The 24857-nt window shown below is 43.6% G+C and overlaps 1 protein-coding gene across 2 annotated transcripts in view; it reads right to left on the bottom strand.

Moving 5' to 3' along the window:
• The window catches only part of SYN3 (synapsin III), a gene marked incomplete at both ends in the record, with an annotated part of 164925 nt that overhangs the window by 13473 nt on the left and 126595 nt on the right, over positions 1 to 24857 (bottom strand). For both annotated transcript variants that reach the window (XM_082280008.1, XM_082280007.1), the window contains 3 exons: positions 2940 to 3014; positions 8297 to 8439; positions 17893 to 17955. In XM_082280008.1, the coding sequence (XP_082136134.1) occupies positions 2940 to 3014; positions 8297 to 8439; positions 17893 to 17955 (281 nt within the window). The remainder of the gene's footprint in view (positions 1 to 2939; positions 3015 to 8296; positions 8440 to 17892; positions 17956 to 24857) is intronic.

A 24857-nucleotide genomic window follows, 5' to 3' on the forward strand; every position in this document is an offset into this window, starting at 1 on the left:
GCTTTCTCCTGATAAGATGTCCTGGACATTAGGACTGGAATAGGATCAGAACATGAGTGTCAAATTTAGTGAGGAGTAGCCATCCCCTCTCTGATCTGTAATGCAGTGGCTCCTGCATTTTACAATTTATTTTCAATTTTATCCTTTTACAGTCTCCTGCCTCCTTCTATCCCTTGGGTGTTGCTCCTAGTCAGGCAGTCTCATCACGTGGACCAGGCACTGTTTGTTAGAGGGAGACCTACAGGCTGCAGCCCTTTTCCCTAGCCATCCCAGGATGGGAATGTGAGCTGGTGCCCCCTTAGCTATCCTGGTGTCAGAGGAGGAGAGAGAATGACAAGAGGCATATTATGGGGGGACCACATCCCCCTGCTGTGCAAATGAGGAGGGAATGAGGCGGCCTGGTTTTATTTCCTGTGCAGCTGTGCCGTGGTCCCAGCCATTTAAATAAAAATAATAATCTCAGAACAGCAGATCTGTAAGCAGGACTATGACAAGATGCAGAGAGGGGAGGGAAGGCCACAGTCTCATGAAAACACTGACATTTTGCAGACCCTACAGGGACTGGGGAAAGAGCTGTTCTGGCTAAAGAACAAATTTACGTCCTTGAAGCCAGCCAGAATCCCCATAGCTTTACAATATAATGATCAACTTGTGTGAACACTATGTCTCTGGGAAGAAGCAAAATCATGACTTATATGATTACTGGTGCTCTTTTATCCCTAATGAGGAGACCAAGTGTGTTCACCCTGGACCCCCAAGGAAGACAGTGTATGAGGAGGAGTCAGTAGCATAAGGAGGAGGAGAACTATGGACTTCATGAGCCAGGCAGGAGGCACAGAGAGCCCCCCTCACGCACTGTTGTGGCCCTGCATCCAGGGGCACCATTGTGGGAACCACCTGTGCTCCTGAGGAACATCTCTAGGTGTCTGGGTTCAGCAGCCAGGCTCAGGAAATTGTTCATGCCAGAGGCTCTGATAGCTACACATCTTCAGTGTTTGTTGGTCATAGGTGAGCACTGGGAGCATCAGAGCTGCTGGGGTGTAATAGGAGTATTATGGGGAAGAAGAGCATATTTATGCACATGCACCAGGTGTTGCATTTTCAGAGGGTTACTGTCATTTCTCCATTACCTGAACATGTCAATCCCTTGTACTACTGTTCAGTACAGTAGGTAATTCAGGTTGCTCCTACTCATCAGAGCATTTGAGCACATTCCTGTCTTGTTTCATGCACTGACATCTCAGAGATTTCAACAGAGTTTATTGCATTTATGGCTGAGTAAGGCTAGAGTGGTTAATTGTGGTACTATGTCTACAAAACAAACCTTCAAAATGCAGTGTTGCAGGCTGGCAGGAATCTGGGTTTTGGCCCTACAACACTGCAATAAGGTAATGTCTACACTTCATGTCTCTAGCTTCAGCTGTGTTATAAACAGCCAGGATGCATCATCATGTCCACTTCCCTCAGTACTACTAGGGTCTTGCAGAGTTGCCTTCAGCATCTGATTTGGGGCTTGGCTTCCCTGTTTCACGGAACTAAAGGTGCAGAAGGAACCTTAGATGATTGCCTGCACAATTCTCATGTTCCAAAGAGGAGACATTTCTTTAATCTGGTCTGAAAGAGGGCAGAGATTTGCCATCTCTTTCAGAGAATCAATTGCTGTGCTATGCTATCCGTACTGTAAGAAAATATAGGAAATATTCAAAGGAACCTTTTCTGCTATAATTTATTTCTTACGGTATTATACTTGTAATGTAAGTAGTGAGAAATGCCTATTAACAGGCTTTCATATATTTAAAGATCCTATACTCTTTTGTTTTTTTCATCTTTGGGATGAAGTGGTGTTCAGCTTGTGGGCAACTTCTTCCAGGTCTGTAGCAGCTAATGAAGGAGAGTGAACCTCTGTGCTGCAGGCAGGAATTCATTGTGCTTTAGTCTACACGTCTACCGAGGTCTGCTAACTGAAAAAGGTGGAAAACTACATAGAACTACATAGAATTGTTGCATGTTTTTCTCAACAGTTCATTAGGTTTTCTCTGAACGTTCCTTTTATTGTCCTTTGGACTTTCTCCAGCTCCTTACTATTTGTCTTCAAGTGTGGTGCCTAAAACTGGACAGTAAGAATTAATCATGATCTTGACAAATTGAAGGTATAATCTGAAAAAATCTTAAATTCACTAGGGATGAATACCTACAGGTAGTCTATGGATTCTATAAATCTATGAGTAATCTACTTAGGTGTGTTGGAGAAAAGTGATGAGAACAAGTGTTAGTTCTGCAGAATAGGAGTTACAGCAAAGCATGTAACCATGAGTCCCCTGTGTCAGGCAGTTGCAATATTAGCAAATATCACAGTGATTTGAATACATGGAAGTACATCTGCAAATTTTAGTCTGTGAGACGCATGAGGGAATTCTTCCTGCTCTGTTCAGCAGTGAGAAGACCTTAGCTAAGACAACTGACCACTTTTGTGAGCCTAAAGCAAAAAGTGCTTTCAGCACTTCAGCTGACAGATTTTTCCTCTGTTAAGCAGAAGAAAAACACTTTTCTGTGTCTGCCTCTCATTAGTAATGCACTTAGAATAACTTCATGGAACTTTGTGTTTTGTGCTTTGACCTTTCTGATTTTATCCCTACATGTTTGTACTGGTGTGCTTGACCTAGCTTGCTGGTCTTGTTTCCTGTGGTTACATTCACTAAAGATCTAATGATTTAGCAATGTTGGTTTCTAGCTGTACTTTCAGTCTGTTCTTCAAAATAGGACAGTTTGCCTTTGTGTCCTCAGTATTTTTTTAAGAAAACACTCGGTCTTTTAAACTCTTTATCCAGCCTCCCAGGAGACCTCACTTACCAGTTCTCTCAATTAGCCAAAGCCGGAAACACAATTCCTCCCTTCTAGCCCAAGAATAGCTAATACTGTCTTGAAACACTCTTCCTTACCTCTCTGTCATTGCAATCTGTTCTAGCATCGCAGAGCCTGTGTTTGCCTTCCAGTTTCCAGAGATGGAAGTCCTCCTAGGAAAACAAACCAAAAACACAACCTGAACATGAAAATAGACTCCTGACCCATCCTCCCGCATACTGTAGTCCTCATTCTTGACTCTGTGCTTGTACAGGAGGGGATGAGGCGAGGTTCTTCCTCCCAGAAGCCTTTCCAAATCCTTCCTGAACAACACTCCATACAGGGTATGTTGTTCAGACTCATGAAAAACTGACTGAGGATTTAGACAGAGAAACCTCCAAGGAATCTTGAGCACACATCAGGCTCTGTGAGTACTTTCTTTCTTTATACATCAGACCTAGGGGAGCTGAAATGCGTGTAAAAGATCTCTAGAATAATCATCCTTGTGTTCTGCAATGGGTAGCATCCTCCATCCACGGACCAGAAACTCTCCAGGCAAATATTTGCTGAGCAGTGTCACAAAATATCATCTCTGACATTCTGAGTCTACTTAAATTTGATTTCAATTGTACTTCTGGGTCCACTTCAATTTGATTTCAGTGGTACTGATGTCATAGGATATATTATCATACTGTCTTTTCACTGGCTTTTCATTGACCTGTTGGTGGCTCACTGTGTTTGGACTTAGAGAATTTCTTATTTCAAAATCTTTGGAGTTTCATTAGCTGCAACTCATAGTTAATTTCCAAAAAATGTACCGTTGCTGGAAAATTCTAGGTTTCGCCATCACTGTCGGGGTGAAAATTTTCCTTTTCTTGATTTTAGGCCCAAGGCAGACTTTGGACAGCCTGCTCTGACAACACTCCAGATAACCCTTCCATAGTGTACAAGCTCGAACAAGTCAGCAAGCTGACAGGATACATCCAGAGAGACTCTGCATGCTGAAGAAGATTTAGGTAGAGATTTATGAGAGGAGTATGAGGTATGAGCCAACACTTCAATATGGAGGTTGTGGGAGCCCTTGCTGCCAGTTCTCTCACAATTTCAGCATCATCTGCAAAAGACACTGAATTTGCAAAACTATGTTCAGCAGTGGTAATACTGATGTCCTGCTAGACTATAAACTGACTGCCTAAGGTTCCCCTTTACTCTTGTGAGAGACCCTCTGGAGTGCTTGTTGCAATTCTCCTCTAAACTGGTATGTATAGTTGCTGTGAAATTTAAATTATCTTTGTAACCATGTTTAAAGGAGTGGAGTGGGGGGCCAAAGAAGCATGTTTACTGTGTCGAATAACTGTGTTTCCATCTAGTTGACTTTTGGGCCTGTTGCCTCCACCCAGCATCCATTTTGCTTCTGTACTTTCTAAGCGAAAGAATGGATTCCTCCTCAAGCTTGGACATTCATTAGCCCTTTATGGCCTGCAAGGTCAGTGTTCAATCCTCAGCCTTTCTTTCTTTTTTGATATGGGATTCTTAGGATTATGTTTTTCAGTTCTGCAGCGGGAAGAATCACTCTTTGCTAACATGTATTTTTGACAGAAAATTGCCCTGCAGCAGCAGGGGACATCCAAAATCCCACTAGTACTGGTGGAAACTCCTGGAGTCTCATTAGTGACATGATGATTTGACATCGGTGTTTAGAAAATGTACCTGGCATACCAAATGTAAGCAGCTGTGTTGTCCCTAAGAAAAGGGAACCACAGCTTGACAGTTTTACAAGAAAATTTGACATGGGAAAGCTCCCAAAATAAGAACTCTGCTCAAGCCATTGGGCTGATTTGTTGGACTTGTTTATGCCTATCCATCTCGAGCCAATTTTGGGCATAAGATTTAAAATATATCTCTCTGCGGTATTCCTAACTTTCCTGTTGGGGAACTTTGCTGCTTTGAAACTGTAGAGTTTTATTTGAAGCCCACTGGATCAGACACCAAACCCTACACCACAGTCAATGTCACTCCCTTCCAAGCATGTCCAAGCAGTTCAGGTGTCAGCTGTGCCCCCAAACTTCCAGAATCACAGAATCACTGCATATTCTCAGTTGGAATAGACTCAAAAGCATCATTGAGCCCAACTTCTGGCCCTGCACAGCACCATCCCCAAGAGTCACACCATGTGCCTCAAATGCCTGCTGAACTCTGTCAGGCTGGTGCTGTGACACTTCCCTGGGGAGCTGCTCCAGTGCCAACCACCCTCTGGGTGAAGAACTTTTTCTGATATCCAACCTAAACCTCCCCTGGCACAACTTTAGGCCATTTCCTTGGGTCCTGTCACTGGTCACCAGAGAGAAGAGATCAGTGCCTGCCCCTGCTCTTCCCCTTGTGAGGAAGCTGTAGACTGTGATAAGGTTGCCCCTCAGTCTCCTGTTCTCCAAGCTAAACAGATCAAGTGATCCCAACTGCTTTTCATACAGCTTCTTTTTGATTTTCTTTTTTGTATTGTACGAAGTGAAAAAAGAGACTGAAGACAAAAATTTTTCCTAAGGATGTTCTGCCTCAAACCCCATTTCCTTCAGGGACTGAAAGTCAAAGTGCTTCCAACTATCCTAAGCATCAGGGGGCCACACAATGTACAGTCAGTATCTTAAAAGAAGGGACCCCAGGCTTTTAGAGAACAGTTGCTTAAACAGATTTGTGACCACAACACCTTCAGCATTGTTTAGTATAAGTGAATAAATGAGCAGATCAAGAGTTGTTGGTGTTGTATACTCACCACCTCTAATCTGGGCCGCTTCTGTCTAAAAGTAGCTCTAGTTTAGACACAGTTGATATGGTGTCCCCTACAGATCACATTGTATTGCACTGGAGGTGACAAGGTCAGAAATCCCACTCATGAAACTACAAAGGAAGGGTATTACCCTCTAACTAAGAGCTGGTGGCAAGAATATCCCATGCCTGAAAGTCAGTAGCTGCTGGCTTAATTCAAAGTGAACAACATTTCATGAATCTTAACTGGAAATGATCCCCCTGTTTGCCTCCAGTTGGGGTGAGAGTGGAAGCATAATTTCTGCCCCAATTTTGCCTGCAACATGAGCTGTTTTCATGTTTTCTCTTCACCACTATTACAATGGCAGTCAAATACACTTGGTGGAATTCTAGGCATGTATCATATGCTGCTTATCTGCTGTTTTCAGACTGGCCCAAGGCATGGGCTAAGTAGGAGTTTGTTAGCAGTGTAAATCTGGAGTCACTGCACTGAAGCCAATGGGAAACCGAACTGAAGCCTTGGGTCATGGGCTGGAAGGAAGTGCATTGAACATCTGGGGCAGGGAGGAATGCATGAGTCACCCTGCAGCATCCTCCCTCTTGGCAGATGCTTGGTGCAAAGTAAACATATTCTGGAGAATTTCAGTGCAGTCTTTCTCAGAAGAAAAGGGGCTTTTAAAGTCTATATGTGTGGGTGAAGGTATAAAATTACTGGATAGATTCCATGGCTCACAGATCAAAGCAAGTCACTTAGTATGATGCTACTGCAGATGCTGGAATTGCCTTTAAGGCTGAGATTTGCTAGCATGACTAATGGTTTTGAGTCTCCTATTTGGGACATCAGTGAGAGCTCTGATATTTTGGGTGCTTTTACCTCTGTCCTTGGACACAGTAGGGACTTACGTATACCATAGAAATAACCTATTTTGTCTAATGCTGGGATGGAAGGAACAGTCCCTGGTGGGACTGACTATACCACTCTCCCAACCTCACATCCGTAAATGGCTCTCTCAATCTAAGTCAGCCTCCTGGGTTGGCAAGTTACTGGGTGAATCTTGCTGTTTGCTTTCTTGGCTAAGGAACTTCATTTCTCATTAAGGTGTTCTCTGTTCATGACCATTTACATATGAAAACATTTTTTCTTTATCAAACAATTGTTTGTGCAGCTATATTCCCAAGTGGGATTAGGTCTTAGTGTGACTGCTTTCTTTCCTGAATCATCTGGTGTTATTTCTGATCCCTGCGCTGGATGAGTGCAAATAATAAGTGAGGAGAGAATATGGTCAAGCTAATTTGGCCTTTGTTTCAGTTAGAGGCAGTTGGGGAGCAGGCTCTGGAGCCAAGGCTGGGTGTCTTGGCAGGAATTGGGAATTTTAATTGATATTTTAAACCTTCTTTCCTTTGGCCAATTTGAGTCAGACTCCCTGAGATGTTAATGTAATATTAGGCAACTGTGCTATTGTTGACCTGATTCAATTAAAAATAAATTTTCTCTCATTGAGATCACATGAAGTAGGTAAGTGTCCCACACATCCTTCCTTCCTTCCCATGAAGAATGTGACTCAGACATTATCTAGTTTTCTTAAACATCTCTGTGTTAGGAATCCACCTGGGAATTTTAGGCAGTTATAGCTGAAAAATACGTGATTGTGTACATTTGATTATCTTGTTTAACTATGTTTCAGCAGAACTACGGCCTGGAGGTTTGTAAACATGGACCCAAGAGTCACAGTGTTGTAGGTGTTAGGTAACATATACAAATTACCTTGCAACCTGAAGAATGTACTGCTGGAGCTGACTACCTGTCCAGAATTCTGTGGCTGGATAAGGAGCTTCTGGAGAAGCTGTGCAGTGTGGCTTTTTTCATCTACTGGTTTGTAGTAAGAAGAAACAGGTGTCTTACTGACTCATGTGGTTACATCTCTAATTGAGTGTGGTGACTACTGAAGCTTGGCTGAATGCTTTTTAATACTTTTAAACATACCAGTGTTGAAGATCGCTGTCATGCCACCTCCCTCACTACCCCACAGGGCAGGGAGGAGTTTTGGGGCACCCTCAGGAATGTCTCACCTCCTCTGCATCCTTTGTATGTGTCAAGGAGCGCACGGTGCAAAATGCCCACAGAAACCCTGCGTGCTGCCCCAGCTGAGGCCGTTCGTACCCGGCGCTCTGTGCTCCTCGTGTGACTGTGGTGCTGTGATCTCCAGCTGGGGAAAGGATAGGTTGCTGCTGGGGGCTGAAGGATGGGATGCTGCTATGGCCTGGACACTGTAGGGCTCCAGGAGTTGCAGCTGGCTCAATCTTTTTCATTTTTTCCCCCAGGTGGAAAGTGGGTGGGTTCAATTCCCACGAGAGGGTAGTTGGAACTGGAGGATTTTGCTGGGAAAGATGAGCCCTTCAACGACAGGATGGAGAGGTGATGGCAGAGCACAGTAATTATAGTGGGAACTTACTGAATCCCAGAAGCAGACAGACAGAGATTTACATTCCAGAAACAATGACCTGACAGTGACTAATGGAGAAGATGATTGGTGGATGAAGAATCTGGGTTCAGAGGTGGGAGGAAAACAGCAGGGTTATTCTTCAAGGAAATTAAGTCAGCTACCTACTCCTGCCCAGAGCAGACACCGACTCAATCACATCCACAGCACTGTCTCGTCCCCGTCTCGCTCTGGCATAGCCATGCACTCACATGTAAGCCTTGTAGTTGCTGCCAATTTTCTGGATTCGGATGTCATATTTGGAGTCAATGAATGGCTCGGTGGTGGCATAGGTTTTTGCCATGGCTACTATGCTGGCCATGTCCCGAAAGTCGTGCTGGTTCTCAACTTTGACCTTGATTATCAAAATCCAGTGAAAAAGAGACAAGAACAAAAAGAACATGAATACTTTGTGAACAGAAGTCATCTCTGCACCTGAATAGCACAATGTCAGTTATACCTCGCATACACACAGCTGAGGACAGAGCAGCACTTTTGTGATTTAAAGAGAGAAGTTCCCCAGAGCAAACCAACCCAGAGTAAATCCATCCCATTCTCCTTCTTCATGCACCAGCCCTGGTAAACCTGGCACCAGAGAGGCAGCTAGACCTCTGCCCAAATGGCTCTTGCTAATGCTCTTTGCTTTTAGGGTGCTCCAGAAAAGTATTCAATCTCTTAAGAGGTATTACTTCATTCAAACTTTGGAACTGCTATTTCCCATGTTGCGATGGATGAAAGTAGAGTATTTTGGGTGGTCAGGAAGTACAAACCAATTCCAGGAAATCAACATGAGAGCTGGTTGTCTGCCACCTCTAGGCTTCAGTTCCCTGGCGTTTCACATTACCCTCCTCCAGACATTCTTTGAGGAATGGTGCAGGTCTCTTGACTGGACACAAGCTCTGAAGGAAAAGGATGTCTCTGGGGGAGTTTGTGACTCTTGGGGAGATTAGTGTGAGTGTGAGGCAATGGGCACGTGGGTAGGAGAGCTGGTTGGGTGTTAGACTTGAGTTGCACTTGGAAATGAAAGAGCAGTTGACTTATGAGCTACAGTTTTTCTGAGAAGATGGCTTTTCACAGATCTGTGTCCAGTTATGGGAAATGCTCTGTATCTTACTGAAAAAAACCAAATGAAATGAAGAAGAACCAAAACAGCAGTTCTAATGATATAATCAAACCTCTGCAAAAGCTCATTGATTTGGGAAAGCAAAACTGAGCAAGCAGGTAGCAAGAACATAGTGGACTACTTCACCTCACTCATACCTGTAACCATGGCCTTTAGTGTATTGGCAAACACTTGTTTGGTGCATCAGAGAAACCTGTACAAGTCTTGTTCCTTAGGGCTGCACATATGCAGGAAGGGTGGATTAATTTGTGGAAAAAAGACCAAGACTGTATGAAAAGGATAAGCAAGTGAGTGACTTTCTTTACTTTATTACCCTCACTTTGTATTTTGGTAATGCTTTGAGACCACAGTTGGGGATTGCAACCCTGCTTTGTTAAGTGTGCACTGATAGGTGACAATCCATCAGTGTGTTCTCCAGAAGAGTTTCCCAGTTGCATCACTGTGGGTTAATGGAGGGTGATGCCAGACTGTGTGGAGCCAGCTGAAGGAAGCACATGCAATGGTACTTGGTGTTTCTCTGCAAAGAACAAACAAGTGGCTTTATTTATCCGCCTTCAGCCATGGGAGGGTGGGAGCCATCTTCACTAGGGAACAGACAAGCTTGTTGCTAACCTGTTTTACTCTGTTTAGATGGTTTTGTGTAAGTGCCAGTTTATGCATTGGCCAAAGATTCGGCCACATCCTGTTGCAGAAAAGCTCTCAAAAACTGAGCAGTTGTGGGGGAGGTGAAGAGTGCAACCAGTTTCACCCGTGACCATTTCTAGATGCCTGAGTAGGAAAAAGAACTCTCTTTGCTTCTCCTGTTGCTGACCACCAAATACCCCTAGTCCATCTCCCTTTTGCTGTGGTGAGGGCTGTGCTCTCACTATCCAGGAACTGCTGAGGAAAGGAGCAGAGGGAGATGACAGTCACCTATGGGAAGGGAGGGTACTAACAACAAAAAAAAAGGAAATAACAAACACAAAGGGGATATGTAAGGCAACCATTACACGGCATCGAGGAGGAGCAGCCTTGCTCTAGGCTGTGTTGTTTCCCTCTCTGTCTGAGTGGGGATGTACAGGGCGGGGTGAGGTGGTAGGAATGCCCTGGAGGCAGCAGGGAGAATGGGAGAGGGAATCCAGAGCTTGGACTTGCAAAATACCAGAGGGAACAATGCAGGCTGTGTTGGAGCTGAGTACTTTTGTTGCACTGATAAGAGCTGCCCTGGGCTGAATGACATCAAGCAAGAGAGTCCCACCCAGATGAGATGATCGAAGGAGGGACTGCAAGGGCAGGCGGCACTGACACGGTGTGACAACATATTCTCCCGGACTCTTTTGGGAGTGAGAAAATACAAAAGCCATTATATAATGACCTACTTGGAACAAGGACATTTGTGGGATTTGAAACAAAGTGCTGTGCTTGTGCAACAGATGTCTTTGGGCCCAAACAGAAATGTTTGCATCCACAGCCCAGGAACATTGGTCCCAGAGCAGAGGAAAGGATGCAGCTTCCCCCTCCAGACTGGAATTAGACCATATTGATATCGCTAGAAAGGCGCTCATCTTGTTAAATGTGACTTTTCCTCAAAAATACAGCATGCTATGGAAAGGAAGGGCCCATTTCTCCCTCCTCTCCACCACCCCTTCCCCATGGGGAGAGGAAGAAAGCAATAGAGAGTGTTCTCTCTAATGTCCCTGAGGACTTTTGGCTGGGTTAATGAAGAGGGGGGACTCTCCAAGGACACAAACTAAGAAATGAAAAATGAAGAAAATGACTCCCACCGTGCAACACCACTGCACAGTCCTCAGGAAACAGCTCTGGCATCTTCCCTGGCCTGTACCAGAGTACTTCCCATGCACTTTTCAGAGGAAGCAACTCACAGAAATCCCCTTTTAAGAGATCACAGACTTATTTCCCACCAGGCATCAAAATAATCACCACACCAAATCTGAAATCTGAGCCACCATTTGTTAATTGTTAGAGCCAGCCAAATTTGACAAAATAACAGCCGTGTTCTGGGTTAATGCTGGTTTATCCCAGGGTACAGTTATTACTTCATAAACAGGAAGCGCTCAAGTTACAGTCAAATGAGATTTATTTTCCTGCTTTATCTATTGAGTCCATCATTTTATTAGCTTTCTACTTTTAAATTTTGTATAATTCATTTCCTCCTGCCTTTTAACCCTTTTAGAGGTCAATAAGGTATCCATTCTCCCAACAGAAGAAAAAATCTCAGACATATAACCAAAGCCAGGGTGGATGTAGTGTGACACCAGAGGGCATTATTTAAGAAGGGACTTTTAAAAATCATTCCAGAGCAAAGTTACCAATTTACCTAACAAGAGACAAATCTGTTTTCTAAAATGGCAGGTTGGACAATACACGAAACTGATAAAAGAAGTTGGAAAGAAACCAACAGGAAGCCATTTTTTCCCCTCTCTCCCTTTTATTTTGCAACCTTCTTAGGATCAATGCTATATCCCATTAACTGCATAGAGGAGTGCAAACAGTGAGTACAAACACAGCCCCTGCCCTGGCAGCCTGTTTGCTTAGCTGTGCTGGCTGTTTGAGCAGCAATAGACTCATTCTGAAGCCGTAAGTTGCTGTTTGCTGTAGTGTTTTAGTGACCTGTTAAGAAGGGTTTGGGCCAGTGTGTTGACAAATGCCTTTTCTGAGTAAGAAAGCTCCCTGGGATAATTTCTCCTTCCCTTCTGGCTCTCTTCTCTAACACAGGCACCAGTGATGCCCTCGCATGCTCCCTGTTGAAAAGGGGAGTCTGGCTGGATTGCTGGGGACATGCTTACACAGATGTGACTATCCCTTTGCCCTGTGGTGGCATCTCAGAGGCGGATACTGCATGACCTGCATCTGGTACCTGTTTGCGTCCTCAGCCTGCCCAATAAGCACTGACCTTTCTGGCCTTGGCTGGAGAGCAGTCCAGGGGGCAGGTCTGGAGGAAACATTCTGCCCCAACCCTGCTGCAGACCTTGTTTTGAGGCCTTTTTGCAAAGCAGGATTTTGGATGGGTTCTGGCAGTGTTAAAACCCCAGTGTAACAACTTCCCGGACAGTCTGAGCCACACCTGAGATCTGTGTGAGCATGGGTTCCTTCAGGGTGGGATCTATCTGGGTAGAAACTTCTGCTTCCTCTGTCTCATAGTTCCCTAATCTGCTGCCTCCTGTACATCCCAGATGTTCCTGGATGCCAGGGTCCCATGGCTATGGCACTCCTCCCTCATCTTTAGCCTGAGCACTGCAAGGTATTGCTCCACTGTCCCCTTTTGCTTTCAATATGTGGCCACATGAAAAAATAATCGGGTTAGCCAAAGTGCCACAATTATCTTAATCTGCTAGGGCTGCCCTAGCCTTGCCTTTCTTGAGCATCACCCAGTCTGAACTCTGCCTTCGAGGTTAACTCTGCCCTACAGACTACACACACATCACTTCGGAGATAACTTGCAGAAGCACTTTGTGTGTCCAAAATGAGGTTAGAGCCAGGTTTGGCTGGAAGGTGGGTGTCCAACGCTGAGCCAGGGCTGGGCTTGGCAATGTGGTGTCTAACTGAGTCTTGGTAGGCTTGTGAAAATGCATGGTCTGAGTGTTTTCCTCCAGAGGAAGTGGTGCGGCCACACAAAGCTTGAGATTTTTTGTCTATCTTGACCTGCTCTCAGCCTTTCTGTAGGGACCTTACCATCTTGGGATAGTGGATCTTCAGGAACAGATCTGTGCAGACCATTTCCTGAATCTCTCCTTTTCTGTACCCCAAATTATATTCCTCTTCTCAGAAAATACCCAATCCAACTGACGCACAATCAGTTTAGGCCTAATTTTGACCCACCCCAAAATAGTAAAGTCACACTGGGGTCTGTATTTCCTCATTATCCTCACACTGAAGTTCCCCAGATGCTGTCTTTAATGCATTGAATGTTCCTAAAACAGAGCCCAGGTCCTGGCTGCTTTGATCCTTGGTGCCCTGGGTCAGTCACCGTTTCCTGTGTCCAGCAAAAGATTTCAGACTGATGTGCAAGAAATGTGGATGTTTTTGCTATTTTCATGACATTTGGAACATCCTCACTCATGAGTCAGTGGGAATTCAGTGATTGGGCTCCTCTGTTGTGCATGAATGTTACATGTCAAGTCATTATTTGTCTTCTCTAAAAGAAAATATTTGTTCCTTGACTAACTGAGGCAGCCCTTTCCCCTTCCTTTCCTCTTTAGCACACTGGATTTTCAAAGCTCTCACTTTTGGAACATTCTATTTCCAGTCCCGAGAGAGACAAGGTGACGAGCTGTCCTTCCTGATAAAAACCTTGCAGTATTTTTACATTACAGAGTGGCTCTGTTTGGTTTGTGCTATATTTATACCAGGGAAAAAAAAAGAAGCAGAGAAGTCTTTCCCATCCAGTAAGGGAGAAAATAACTCTGACCATATTATTATGAACAACAAGTTTTTCTTCTACAATGTAATAAATTCATCTAAGCCAGGATTTGTACTGGGAAGGTGTTTTCATAATTATGGGGCAGGAGGGGACAGGAGGTGACTCTTAAATGGACCTAATTCGAGAGGTCTAAAAATAAAGTAGGAGTAGCAAAAAAAAAAAAAAAAAAAAAATTGATATAAATATATGCAAAGTCACGTGAACAGATACTGGTTTTACTCTCTTTGTAGATATGGCAGTTGTTTCCTTCTCATGATCTGATCAGGAAGAGGTGAAGAGGCTCTTTGAGTGAATTTGCAGTACTGGGCTCTGTTCCTAGGGCACTTTAGGGTCATGTTAGCACACAAATGGCAAATACTAACACACTCAGAGCTTTATTCTTTTCCATGGGCTCTGGCATTATGAGATCCGGAGTCAGGAAGAAGTGTTATTCCTTTCTCACTGCAGTGCTCTCCCTGTTCAACAGAGACCCCCAATCACTTCTGGGGTAGGTAGGCTCAAACTGCACAATGCTTAAAAATGCCTTGACCTCTAAGGAACTGCTGGGTAGAAAACAGTTCTGTTCTGCACAAGGAAAGACATCTCCTCTCAGTGTCCATCCACAGTTTCCCTGGAAGAGTCCTTGAGTACTGTTGAGCCTGTAAGTCTGAGCAGCTTAAGTACAACATGAGAAAGGTCCTTCTCTGCTGACTCCATTGTAAACAGTTGTCTACGCAGTATTTCTACAGATATTTTATTTGTACCGATACTACACAGGGTCAGCAGCACAGAGAGCACTTGTTATGATCTTCCAGTGCCACCGAAATATGAAGTGACTCCAAATTTTGGAAGGAGGGTAACGATGATCATGGGAGGGGCTGGAGGGGCATGTGTTCTGTTTTTAGATTAGAAGATTGTCTGTTCCTGGGTGAAGGCTATTACTGGTGTCTCTGTTCAAGTCAATAGAGGGGCTGTTGTTTGTGCATTTCTCAATGGAAATTTCAAAAGATGCCTTTTACTGCAAATTTGTTTTCTCCATCTCCATGTGCACCTCACATGCACACATCATTTGGCAAGAGCCCTTCTTTCACCAATGGTATACTGCCACCCCTTTTTGGTTCTGACCTTGAATAATAGCTGTTCCTCTCCCAAGCTAAAGACAGTTGTGATGACCCACCCTTAAGGGGAAGGCAGTCAATAGAGCCTATTTTGTACAAGTCCTAATGTGGTTATTTTTCATTTTAGCTTTGAGGATTCTTTGTTCAGCCCTCTGATTAAAAAATGTGGTGAGTGAGTTTTGTGAAAATTCTGTCAAAAAAACAATATGCGAAAATGAAAGTTATTATAATTATGCTCCTTCTAGCAATTATTGCAAAAAATTAAACACTCAGCACTTGCACTGCCAAGAACCTGATGAACATGAGTTAGCAGTAAGTATCAGGTAATCGTTATAATTCCTCTGGTCTGTAACACAGAGAAACTGAAGACAACTGTGAAATGACACAAATCTCCCTGCAAGCAGATGGTGGAGCTCTTCAGGAAAGAGGCATTTCTGCATCCAGACTTTTTCTGGCTCCTGGTCACTGCCTCAGGCAAATAAAGAATAGCAGTGCCTGGACTTCCCATCTTTACTCATTCTTTTAAGTGTTGGTGCCTCCCATTACATGTGATTTTATCATTAATAGCAAAAAAAAAAAAAAAAAAAAAAGTAAGTACTTCCTTGAAAATTTCTGTTGTTAATAACATTGTAACCTGAATGCTCACATCCTTTGAAGCACCAATTACAGGTACAAATACATGGCTTGCTATCTTGGCATCATTTGTTGCAGTAAGTACTATTTTAATACATGTGTACTTTGGCTAAGGTTATTTTATCCTTTGTTTCTCCAGTCACTGCTTTAATACAAAACATGACCTGATGCAGGTGCTTTATTAACATGTACTTTGTTGCATTTGTCAAACCAAAAGCAAACCTCTTTCTTTTCATATTATGTATATTTTATAGGTAAAGACCTGCTATTTCCTGCTATTATCTCTACTTCTGAAGACCAGTGCAAAGAAATAATTTAGCTCTCTGTAATCTCACTGGTTATTGCTTTTGCATTATGATGGTTAAAAACACCATAATGTCTCCTGGGAACTTCCCTCTTCTGCATTACTTTATCGTAGGCTTGATTTTTTTACCTGTAGGTGTTACTTTTCTAGTATACCCATAATTCTGCTTCTCTGTATTTCTTCTGATATTTTCTGTGGTTTCTTTTGTCAGTCCCACTTGGGCTTGAACCCTACTGTTTCAAAAAAAGCAGGAAACAAATTCTTGTTACTTGTGTTTTAAACCAACTGATTTATTCTTTGTTTTATTTTATCTTTCTCTCTTTTCTTTTTGCTCTGTGCAATGAAATGCAGTGAGACTGAAGAAAGAAAATTTAATCAGTCTCAACTATCCTTCAGGCTGGATAAGCGCCCAAACTAAAACCATAAGGTCAACAGCCCTTGCTTCCTGTACCTTCCCCATCTACTGAACAGAGCAGTGTTGAAACTCAGTACCCAAATGCACATCCAGACTTTGCTAGTAGTCACTAATTTTATAATGGACTAAAGTAAACTTGGCCTCAGATCAATTCTTTCTTCTAAGATGCTGGCTGTTAGCCTATCTTTATCTGGAATGACTTCCTACATACCCTCCTTGTACCGCCGAGTACAATTGTGCCAGGAGTCTGAATAGAAACTCTCTTCCTCTGTAACTTGTAACAGCAAAAATCAACATAATTAAAGAATAAAATGGGAGGGAAAGTAAGAGGTGGAAGAAGATCTGGTGTGTGGTGCAGAAGACAATAGCTAAATGTTCTGCTGAGAGTTTTGTCTGGAAATGCTGTTAAGTTTGGAGTACTTTTCTCTGATTCTACCCTCATTTCTGCAGCCTCTAAGGGTCCTTTGTGCATGAGACACATGAATTACACCTGCATTACAGGTGAAATGGCAGAGCAGTCAGAGACATGCGGGCTTGCAAGGTCTCAGGGGGGAGGTTTTCCTCCTAGTTTGTCCTGGTTGGTTTTTGCTAATGAAATCCTTCCTAGGAACAAGTTAGTGGCTCCCTACAAGCACCTCTAGGCTGTCTGCATGCACTCTAATTCAATAACACCTCTGCCTGCTTAACATAGGCAGCACCAATATATTAACCAACATTTCCTGCTTATTTACATGTTTGTTCCTTGATGCTGAAAGCCAACTCCACCACTGGCACAGGGATCTGTGCCCACTTCCTCCCCAGCAGCTACCATCCAGACAGGGGAACATTGCAATCAAAGCAAGAAAGATTATTAGATCTTCCATGTGCAATCCAGCAAGCCAGAAAGGGCTTCTGTTTCCAGAGCACAAGCAAACAAACTGTACCAAGTTTAAATTTGGTGTAACTATATATATTTTTCAGGCAAAGTGTGAGGCCAGGAGAAGGTCTGTCTGCTCTAGGGAGGCACTGCGAGAGGCGTATCAGTTACGAAGTTCATGTACCACTCAATTGGATTTAGAGATGATACCTCAGAATTTCATACTTCTGAGCAAATCAAGCTTTAGACAGATAGGGGATGCCTTTTGAAAAGATAGATGCAAGAAAGAGGAGACTCAAGTGCAGCAGGAATGTGCTGGTGATGCCTCACTGAAAGGGGAGCCCAGTCACCCCAAGAAACAGGGGCTGCTAATTCACTGGGGGAATAAACACCCCAGAGAGCCTGGGAAAAACAAACAGGTCCTGGGTAGTGAACTGTTTTTCAGGATTCCTTGGCAGGCAACCAGCCACTCTGCTTTGTAAGGTCTTGTTCTTCCTTGCAAGGAGGAAAAAAATAACTGAAGGGCTCCTGTTTTTTGAATAAGGTCATCATAATGCACTCCAGAAGCCCAGCGCCACAGCTCCTCATTGTGAGTGCTACGGGGTGTAGCTGCACTTTACAGGTGCTTGAATAAACAACACTACCACTTTCAGGAGAGGAGAAAATGTATAAAAGACAAGCCTAATGACTTCAGCCCAGCCAGCTTTCCCCCCACGCTTCACCAACCCCCCTTCCCGCATCCCAGACAGCCTCCAACCCAATACCACTGCCTGTCTCCAAGTGCGTGACAGCGGAAAAAGGCCTTTTCTCCCACAGGAACAGCCAGTGCGACCCAGATAGGTTGTGGGGAGGTTTAACCCCTTTGCTGGCTGGCCACATGCCATGTGTAATCACAGGAATGCTGTGCCACATATATATCTGTTTCCAGAGATATATATATATATATTTTCTTTTACTTACCTTCCCCATTCCAGCATGAGCATGTCCCAGCTTGACCACTACAGGAAAATTCGGAGTTGTGAGCTGAAAGAAAAAGAAGGACTTTTTCGTTAGTTATTTTTTCCAGCCACTGTTTTTGGAATAATTTTCTTTATTTAGTTGCTTTTATCCCCCTCCTGGATGCTGTAAACTGGAGAATAAAAAGGCCAAATAAAGTTTGTCTGGATGGAAGGGCAGTGAGCAAATAGCTCTTCACTGGGTCCCATATGATTGAAAATGGAGGCCTGGCAGAATTCCTCAGATCTGACCCACTTTTGCTGCGTGGTAGCAGCTTTCCCACCCTGTACATATGGATGTGTGTACACTCATATGCTTGTAAAACACAGTTGCGCATGCAAGCTTGAGTAAGTGAAACTTTCAGATGCTGAAAACGTCTGAATGGCGAGAAAGACAAAGGTTGTTTGTTCTTTTCCACACGGACTGCTTTGGCCTTAATAGTGAGTGTACCCCTCCCATCAGTGGGGAGGGTGGGGGGACAAGGAGAGAAGGAAGTGGGGCCAACCCTTAGGTGCAACTCACAAAGTCCATCTATTCATAAAGCCTGTTCTTCTCTATTTTCAGGGGTGGGTATAGTGAATAAAAGAAAACAAAGAAGGGTTGGAATCAGCAATAAAAATAGAAAAGAAAGTCATATGTTCTCCCTGGCTTGTGTGGTGTTTCCATTGGGCAGGGTCCTGCCACCCAAGGCATACAAGGTCATCTTAGAGCACATGTGGGATTTTACTTGAAGAACTGCAAGTACCCTCTCTGCCTTTTCTTCTCCAGTTTCATGTTCATGCAAGGATTCACTGAAGTGATGGGCTCAGAGCTGGGTGGCTGTACTGGTAGGAAGTGCACGTGTTGGGAGTAACTAGGATATATGCACCGCATCTCCCCCACATACTGATTGGTCCATTTCTACACCTCTGCTCGGCATCCCTGTGATCTTTATCTTGTCTTGTGCTCATGATTCTTGTGATCTAAATGCTATTTGTTCAGTATGTAACTAGTTATTTTTTAGTCCATATTTCATTTCCTTTAAAGACACTTCTGTCTTTACTTAAGTGCCTGAGGCAATGAGCTCTATTCATTAAGCAGTTAACCTGGAGATCTGGCAAAGGGAGGCAGTTGAATTTGGATGGATAAATGGCTCTCCTATTTATTTGAGAATAGATAAACAACTTGTTCTTGTGTTAATTACCAATTGTCTGTATGGACAGGCAGGCACTACGCCCTAAAGATAGAATGGTGCTGCAGTCTCCATCTGTGGCAGCTCACTATAAATAACAAAATTTGTAATGAACACTGATATGTTTTGCTATTCAGATGCTTATATAAAGAAATGTCACAGGAGAGGGGAACAGTGAGTGCATCACGTCCTCAAGCAGCCTGTGTCATTTTCTTCAGGCAGAAAGCTGAAAGATCTTTGGACCACAGAAGGGTACAATAAATTACAGTCCTGGCAGAGGCAGCGATCAGCACCACTGCTTCAGAAGAAGAGGCAGGAGACTGATAAGTGGCCATCCTGAAGTCAAATGGTTAAGTATATGTCCAGGCACATGAGTTTGTGCTCTATTTCACCTTTGCCTCTTTAATTCATTGTAAGAGCCTGAAATTTAATTTATGCTGGCATAAATGAACCATTTGGGGGACTGCACCTGAGGCGTACTGAAGATAGGGCTATGGATGCACCATGCCAGACCTTTAATGCTGGAAGATGAAAGGTAACCTAGTAGTTGGGGCACCCACCTGCTCAGGCTCTGGGAGATGTGGCTCACTTCCCAGCTCTCTCATCCCTGCCCCATGCCCCCTGTTTAGCCAAAGCGCTTGCAAGGCCTGGCCTCTGTTCCCTGTTTGGGAGCGGAGGCAGCAGCTGTTCCAATGGCGCAGGAAAAGCAAACTGCGTGCTGTGAGCCTGCCTGATACCCTGGCAAGGAGGCCACAGAAGTGTGCGGGATAGATAATGCTCTATCACCAGCTCAAAGCGGACCGAGGCAGGAAGCAATGTCTCTGCTGCCCTGTTTTTTGTCCTCTGCCTATGGTGTTGCTAAAGGGAGCCTGCTTGGGCATGGGGCCCGGGAGTGGGAAGCATCTGTTTTCCTGTATACATGCAAAGAAAGTTTAGGATCCAGTAAACAACCCAAGTTTACTGTTAGTCTGGAAAGTACCACCGGCAGTGATAACGTGCTGCGCAAACGTCTCCCTTTCTCTTCGTTTCTTGGAAACATGAGCTCAGCTTTCTTACTAAGGCTGGTCTCATCCCACGTAGGGGTGGCGAGCTGGTGTCAGAGCATGTTGGGGTCACACGTGGCTTGTCCTAGGCACAGTGCTTGGGGCTTGGGGTGAGACAGATCCAGACTGTGAACATGTGGTAGCTTCTCTGGGAAAGCTGTGGCTTCAGAGAAATGCTGGTGCGTGGTTAGCCAGGAATCTGCCTCTGCCACTGAAAACCCACCAAATTTCCATGTACATGAACCTGCCTTATGGAAGAACCAACAAGAGAGTATGGCACACACACAGAGCTGCATTATATAAGGAGTTTATCTAGTGACAGTGGAGTGCCCTTAGCCTGCGTGGAAGTTAAGTGTAATCAAAAGCTCTCCATAGTGCACAGGACTAAAGCAATCAGTGTCCATAACCACCCGCTGGAAAGCCCTTGCTGATGCGGTGGAAGTGGTTGAACGCCACTCCAGTCAATGGGGGAACCTCCAGCTTCCACCAGAGTCTGGTTGGGACTCAAGTCCCACTTTTGTTGCTAATAAGGTGGCCAGCCAGCATACTTGGCAAGCACCCAGAGGGATAGGGAAGCTGAAAGAAGGGAGAATCTATCATACGTACAACTCTGATGCAATTCACACACAAACGCGGTGAGAAGTTCTGAGGGTGGCCAGAGCCACCACAAGGGCAGACCCCTGAGATGAGTATTTACACATACTGACTCATACATTTCCCAGAAAGGAAGATTATTATAATCACAGAATAGCACTACATTTTAATAAGAAAAGCATGTTTTTACTGAAATCATGCAAAGATATGTGTCTGTGTCTTTCTATGTGTTGCAAGGGCTCTTTTTTTCTCGGAAAAATAGTGAAAAACACTTTGATCATTTTAAAATGTGCATGAACTGTTGACAGGACTGTTGTAGATGAGGTCTGCAAGTTTTGAGATGGGACTGTAGTGCTACAGCTAGCTCAGTGATCATATGCAGGGTGTTTGTTCATATTCATAACTCAACCCTTTGAATTAAAATCTTACAAATGTATTCCCAGAGGTTGTGACAAAGCCTTGAGATGCCAAGGTTTACATAAATGTCTAGAGCTTGATGTATGTAGAGGCCTGTTAAGAGTCAAACAGCATTTTGAATCCTGAACTAGGAAACTCAACCAAGTCTTCTTTGGTAGTAGTGAAGGGAGCGTCATGAAGTTATTTCCAACTTAGAACACTGATGGCCCAAAGTGTACCATTTTAGCCCCTGATTTTCAGGGCTCTGCTCTGTGTGTAGTGTCACTGCAAAGACCACTTTTCAGTTTATCAGATTTGGCACTGGTGTGTAAAATGACTGCTGGTATGCACACATTAGCCTTTATTTGAAAACACGTGGCTGTAAACTGTGACACTTTCCACTTTACCCTCTGCCCCTCCTTTCCAACAAATAATGAGGGCTTCAGCATTTCCTGTAAATTTATGAATGTTTTCTCTATTCTTTACTGGTGGAGCAGTAGAACAGAGTTGGATCTAAATTGATCCGAAGGGAGGAATCTTAGAAAGGCAGAGTTCAAAGCCAGGTTGGACAAGGCCTTGAGCAACCTGGTCTAGTGGGAGGTGTCCCTGAACACAGCAGAGGGGGTGTAACTAGGTGATCTTTAAGGTCCCTTCCAACCCCTTAATATTTTATAGTTCTATGAAACCTGATCTAAACCATGAATACAATGCTTTTGACACTTTTGTTTCACTGAAACCCTCAATTGTCAATCAGCATGAGAGATGCTGATTTTAAGTTTGTGATTTTGTGTACTGTCCTGTAGTCCATGAACAAAGCAGAATGTCGTTTTTGATTTCCTTCCGTTATGTTTAGTTCTGTGCATTAGTTCACATTATCTAGCTCGTTTTATACAATGAACTTTCAGTTTCTAGTATTATTCTCTCTTCTGCAAAACCCTTCCAATCAATGCTAAAATGAATAGCACAGGCTGCAGTTACATCATGGATAATATTAGGAAGGATTTGAGGTGGTGGGAGATGGAGTCATTAAAACTTTGGTCTCTTGGCATCGGTATCATATTACCATAGCATCCAGTGTTTTCAACCAGGCCAGAAAGCCCCATAGCACAAGGTATTGTACTTTTGGCTTCATCCTTCCCCCAGAAGTAATATTCTGAATTTTTCTTTTCTACTCTAAACCTGATTTTAATGTTTATTTAGCTGCTTTTACTTGTATGATGACAAAGCCTGTTTTGGGTGGGTACCTAATGGATGATGGGAATGTTGTTCATGCACTTGAAAGCTAAATGTTGGAAGTAACGTGTGTGGCACTTCCCTGGTGTCAATTAAGTTGGAGGAGCAGTGAACATATAATTTCCTGTAAAAGCAAGCAAGCTGATTCAAACCTACAGGAAAACAATGATGTCATTATATGATGTCAATGTGTTTATGGAACTATCTTACTAAAAACTTGAGCTGAAGATCAGCATTGGTTGCTTGCCAGCCTTGCTAGGCATGGCCAGATCAGGGCTGCACGTGGTATGGATTCCTGTAAAACACACACCTGTGTATTGTTTACTGTATTGTAATTAGAGCACAATGAAGAAAGAATCGTTATCTGAGGAAACAGGGCCTTGAGACAGCTTTCAAGTCAGCTGAAGTAAATCCTGAGGAAGAGTATGTATCTCCAGAGGTCTCAGGAAGAAGGAGGAGATAGGGGCTATGATGAGAAGAGCAATGAGATACTTGTGACAGGAGGAGTTCAATGACAGCTGGATCAAGACAGCATTGTACAGGTGGGACCCAAAGCAGTGAGGCAGTTGATGGATGAGATGGCAGCAGATGGTAAAAAAATATCCTTTGATTCTCCCATTGCTTTTAAAAAACACAACAAAAAATAAAATAATAAAAAAGAAACCCCAACAGCAGCATGACTTAATTCCCACATCCTCAAGTAAACAAACCACAAACCAATGTTTCAGGGCTCCTAACACTTGCTGTGGTTAGAATGGGTCATGGAAGTGAATAAAAAGGCATAAGCACAATCCGAAACATTTTGTCATTGATTCCACCTCTAATGTTATGTAACTTCTTTATTTGAGACAGGATGTGTTTGGATTCCCCTAGTGGAGAATAAGAGTGTAAGCATTTGATATTATTCTCATTCCTTTGGAGCTTCAAGTGTGAGAATGATATGAACATATCCAGACAAACAGATGCTCAGCAAAAAATCCCAAAATGCAGTATGTGTATGCACATGTGTATGCTTGTATTCTCACACATATCCAGCAGTCCTGGTCAATAAATCCCCATTATCACGTATCAAATCACGGGCAGGTTTTTTAAAGGTTCTATGACTACATAGAAAATTTCTATAATTCCTTAATGCATGATGTTCACTTAGCTATCTTGCAGTGGTGCCTTTAAGGAAGCTTCTTGTCTTTCCTTTTTTGCTAGGAGAGTGAATACATTCTCCCAACTCCTTATGTTGAGAAACTGTCCAAATATTTTTTATGGGATGCAGTGAAAGAGAAGAAGAAACTCTTGAGTTTCCTTTTCCCCCTGACCTGAATTGTCTGCCTTTTGCTATATTTTTCTCTAATTAGAAAATTCCATCCCCCATGTAAACACATTGCCAAGGAAGAGATGGTGAACACCAGTTGTTAACATGGTAGGGAACTCCCTAGGAATTTTATTTTGATGGGTTACTGATGGACACGGGGTTACCTTTGGAAAAACTGTAGCATCTAAGCTATGGTAAAAGATACAAGAAAAAGACAGATGGGAAATAAAATGCTTTATGAATTTGTGCTGCAATCTTCAAAGCTATCACTCTTCCAAGAATCCCTGAGGTTCACAAGATACTGGCCAACAAATCTCTCTTCCCTTGGCAGGCTTGACCGTCCCTTTTTGGGGAAAACTCTGAATACTGATTTCAAAATGGGTAGCATGGGGTTTCTTTGGAGAGAAAAGAACTTCCCTAAACTTCACAGAGGAGAACAACATTTTGCAACAAGTCTCACTGAAGCTAATAATTCCCCTGTTACTGCTGGTCTCTAATCTCACCACACAGTCTGCTGCAGGTGCTTTTCCATATGCACCGAAGGACAAGGTGCATACGGATCTCCCCCCAGCTTTTACACACAGTGAAGCCACATACCCTGACCGCAAAGCTGGGAGGCCCCCACATGACTCCAAGGGCTTACTTGTGATTTCCCAACCTTCTGCAGCACATCTGAGAGCGGTGCAGTTATGTCACTGTAAAATAAGAAGTGGGTCCTGGGCTTATTAGTACATTCATTGAGAAATATCTGCTTGCCACAGAAATGGCTCTGAAGTTTTCTTGTAAACCTCACGCCATTGTAACTGCCAGTGATCCCGTGCATATTTGGCTGGCATTGCCATGTCAGATGCTGGCACCAGCAATGAGCCATGGATGCTGCCTGGTACAGGCAATGGGATACTGGAACATTTGAAATACTCTCTGGGCTCCTGAAAGCTCTTGGGCAATGAATCACCACCTCCTTCCTTCTTGCTATTCTTCAGCACTGAAAGCAATAGAAATAGCAGCACAGAGGACCAGGCAGTCACAGTTGGACTTCTTTGAAAGATCCATTTTTTATACTTTTTTAAAAGCACAGTTAATAATCTTGATTAAAGCCTCAGGAGGGACTTTGGACATAAAGAAGAATGAGGATTATGGGAAGCATCACAATGCAGCTGGCATCTCAGGCCACATCTATACT

This window comes from Coloeus monedula (assembly GCF_965178545.1).
Source record: "Coloeus monedula genome assembly, chromosome: 4".
Taxonomy (NCBI): domain Eukaryota; kingdom Metazoa; phylum Chordata; class Aves; order Passeriformes; family Corvidae; genus Coloeus; species Coloeus monedula.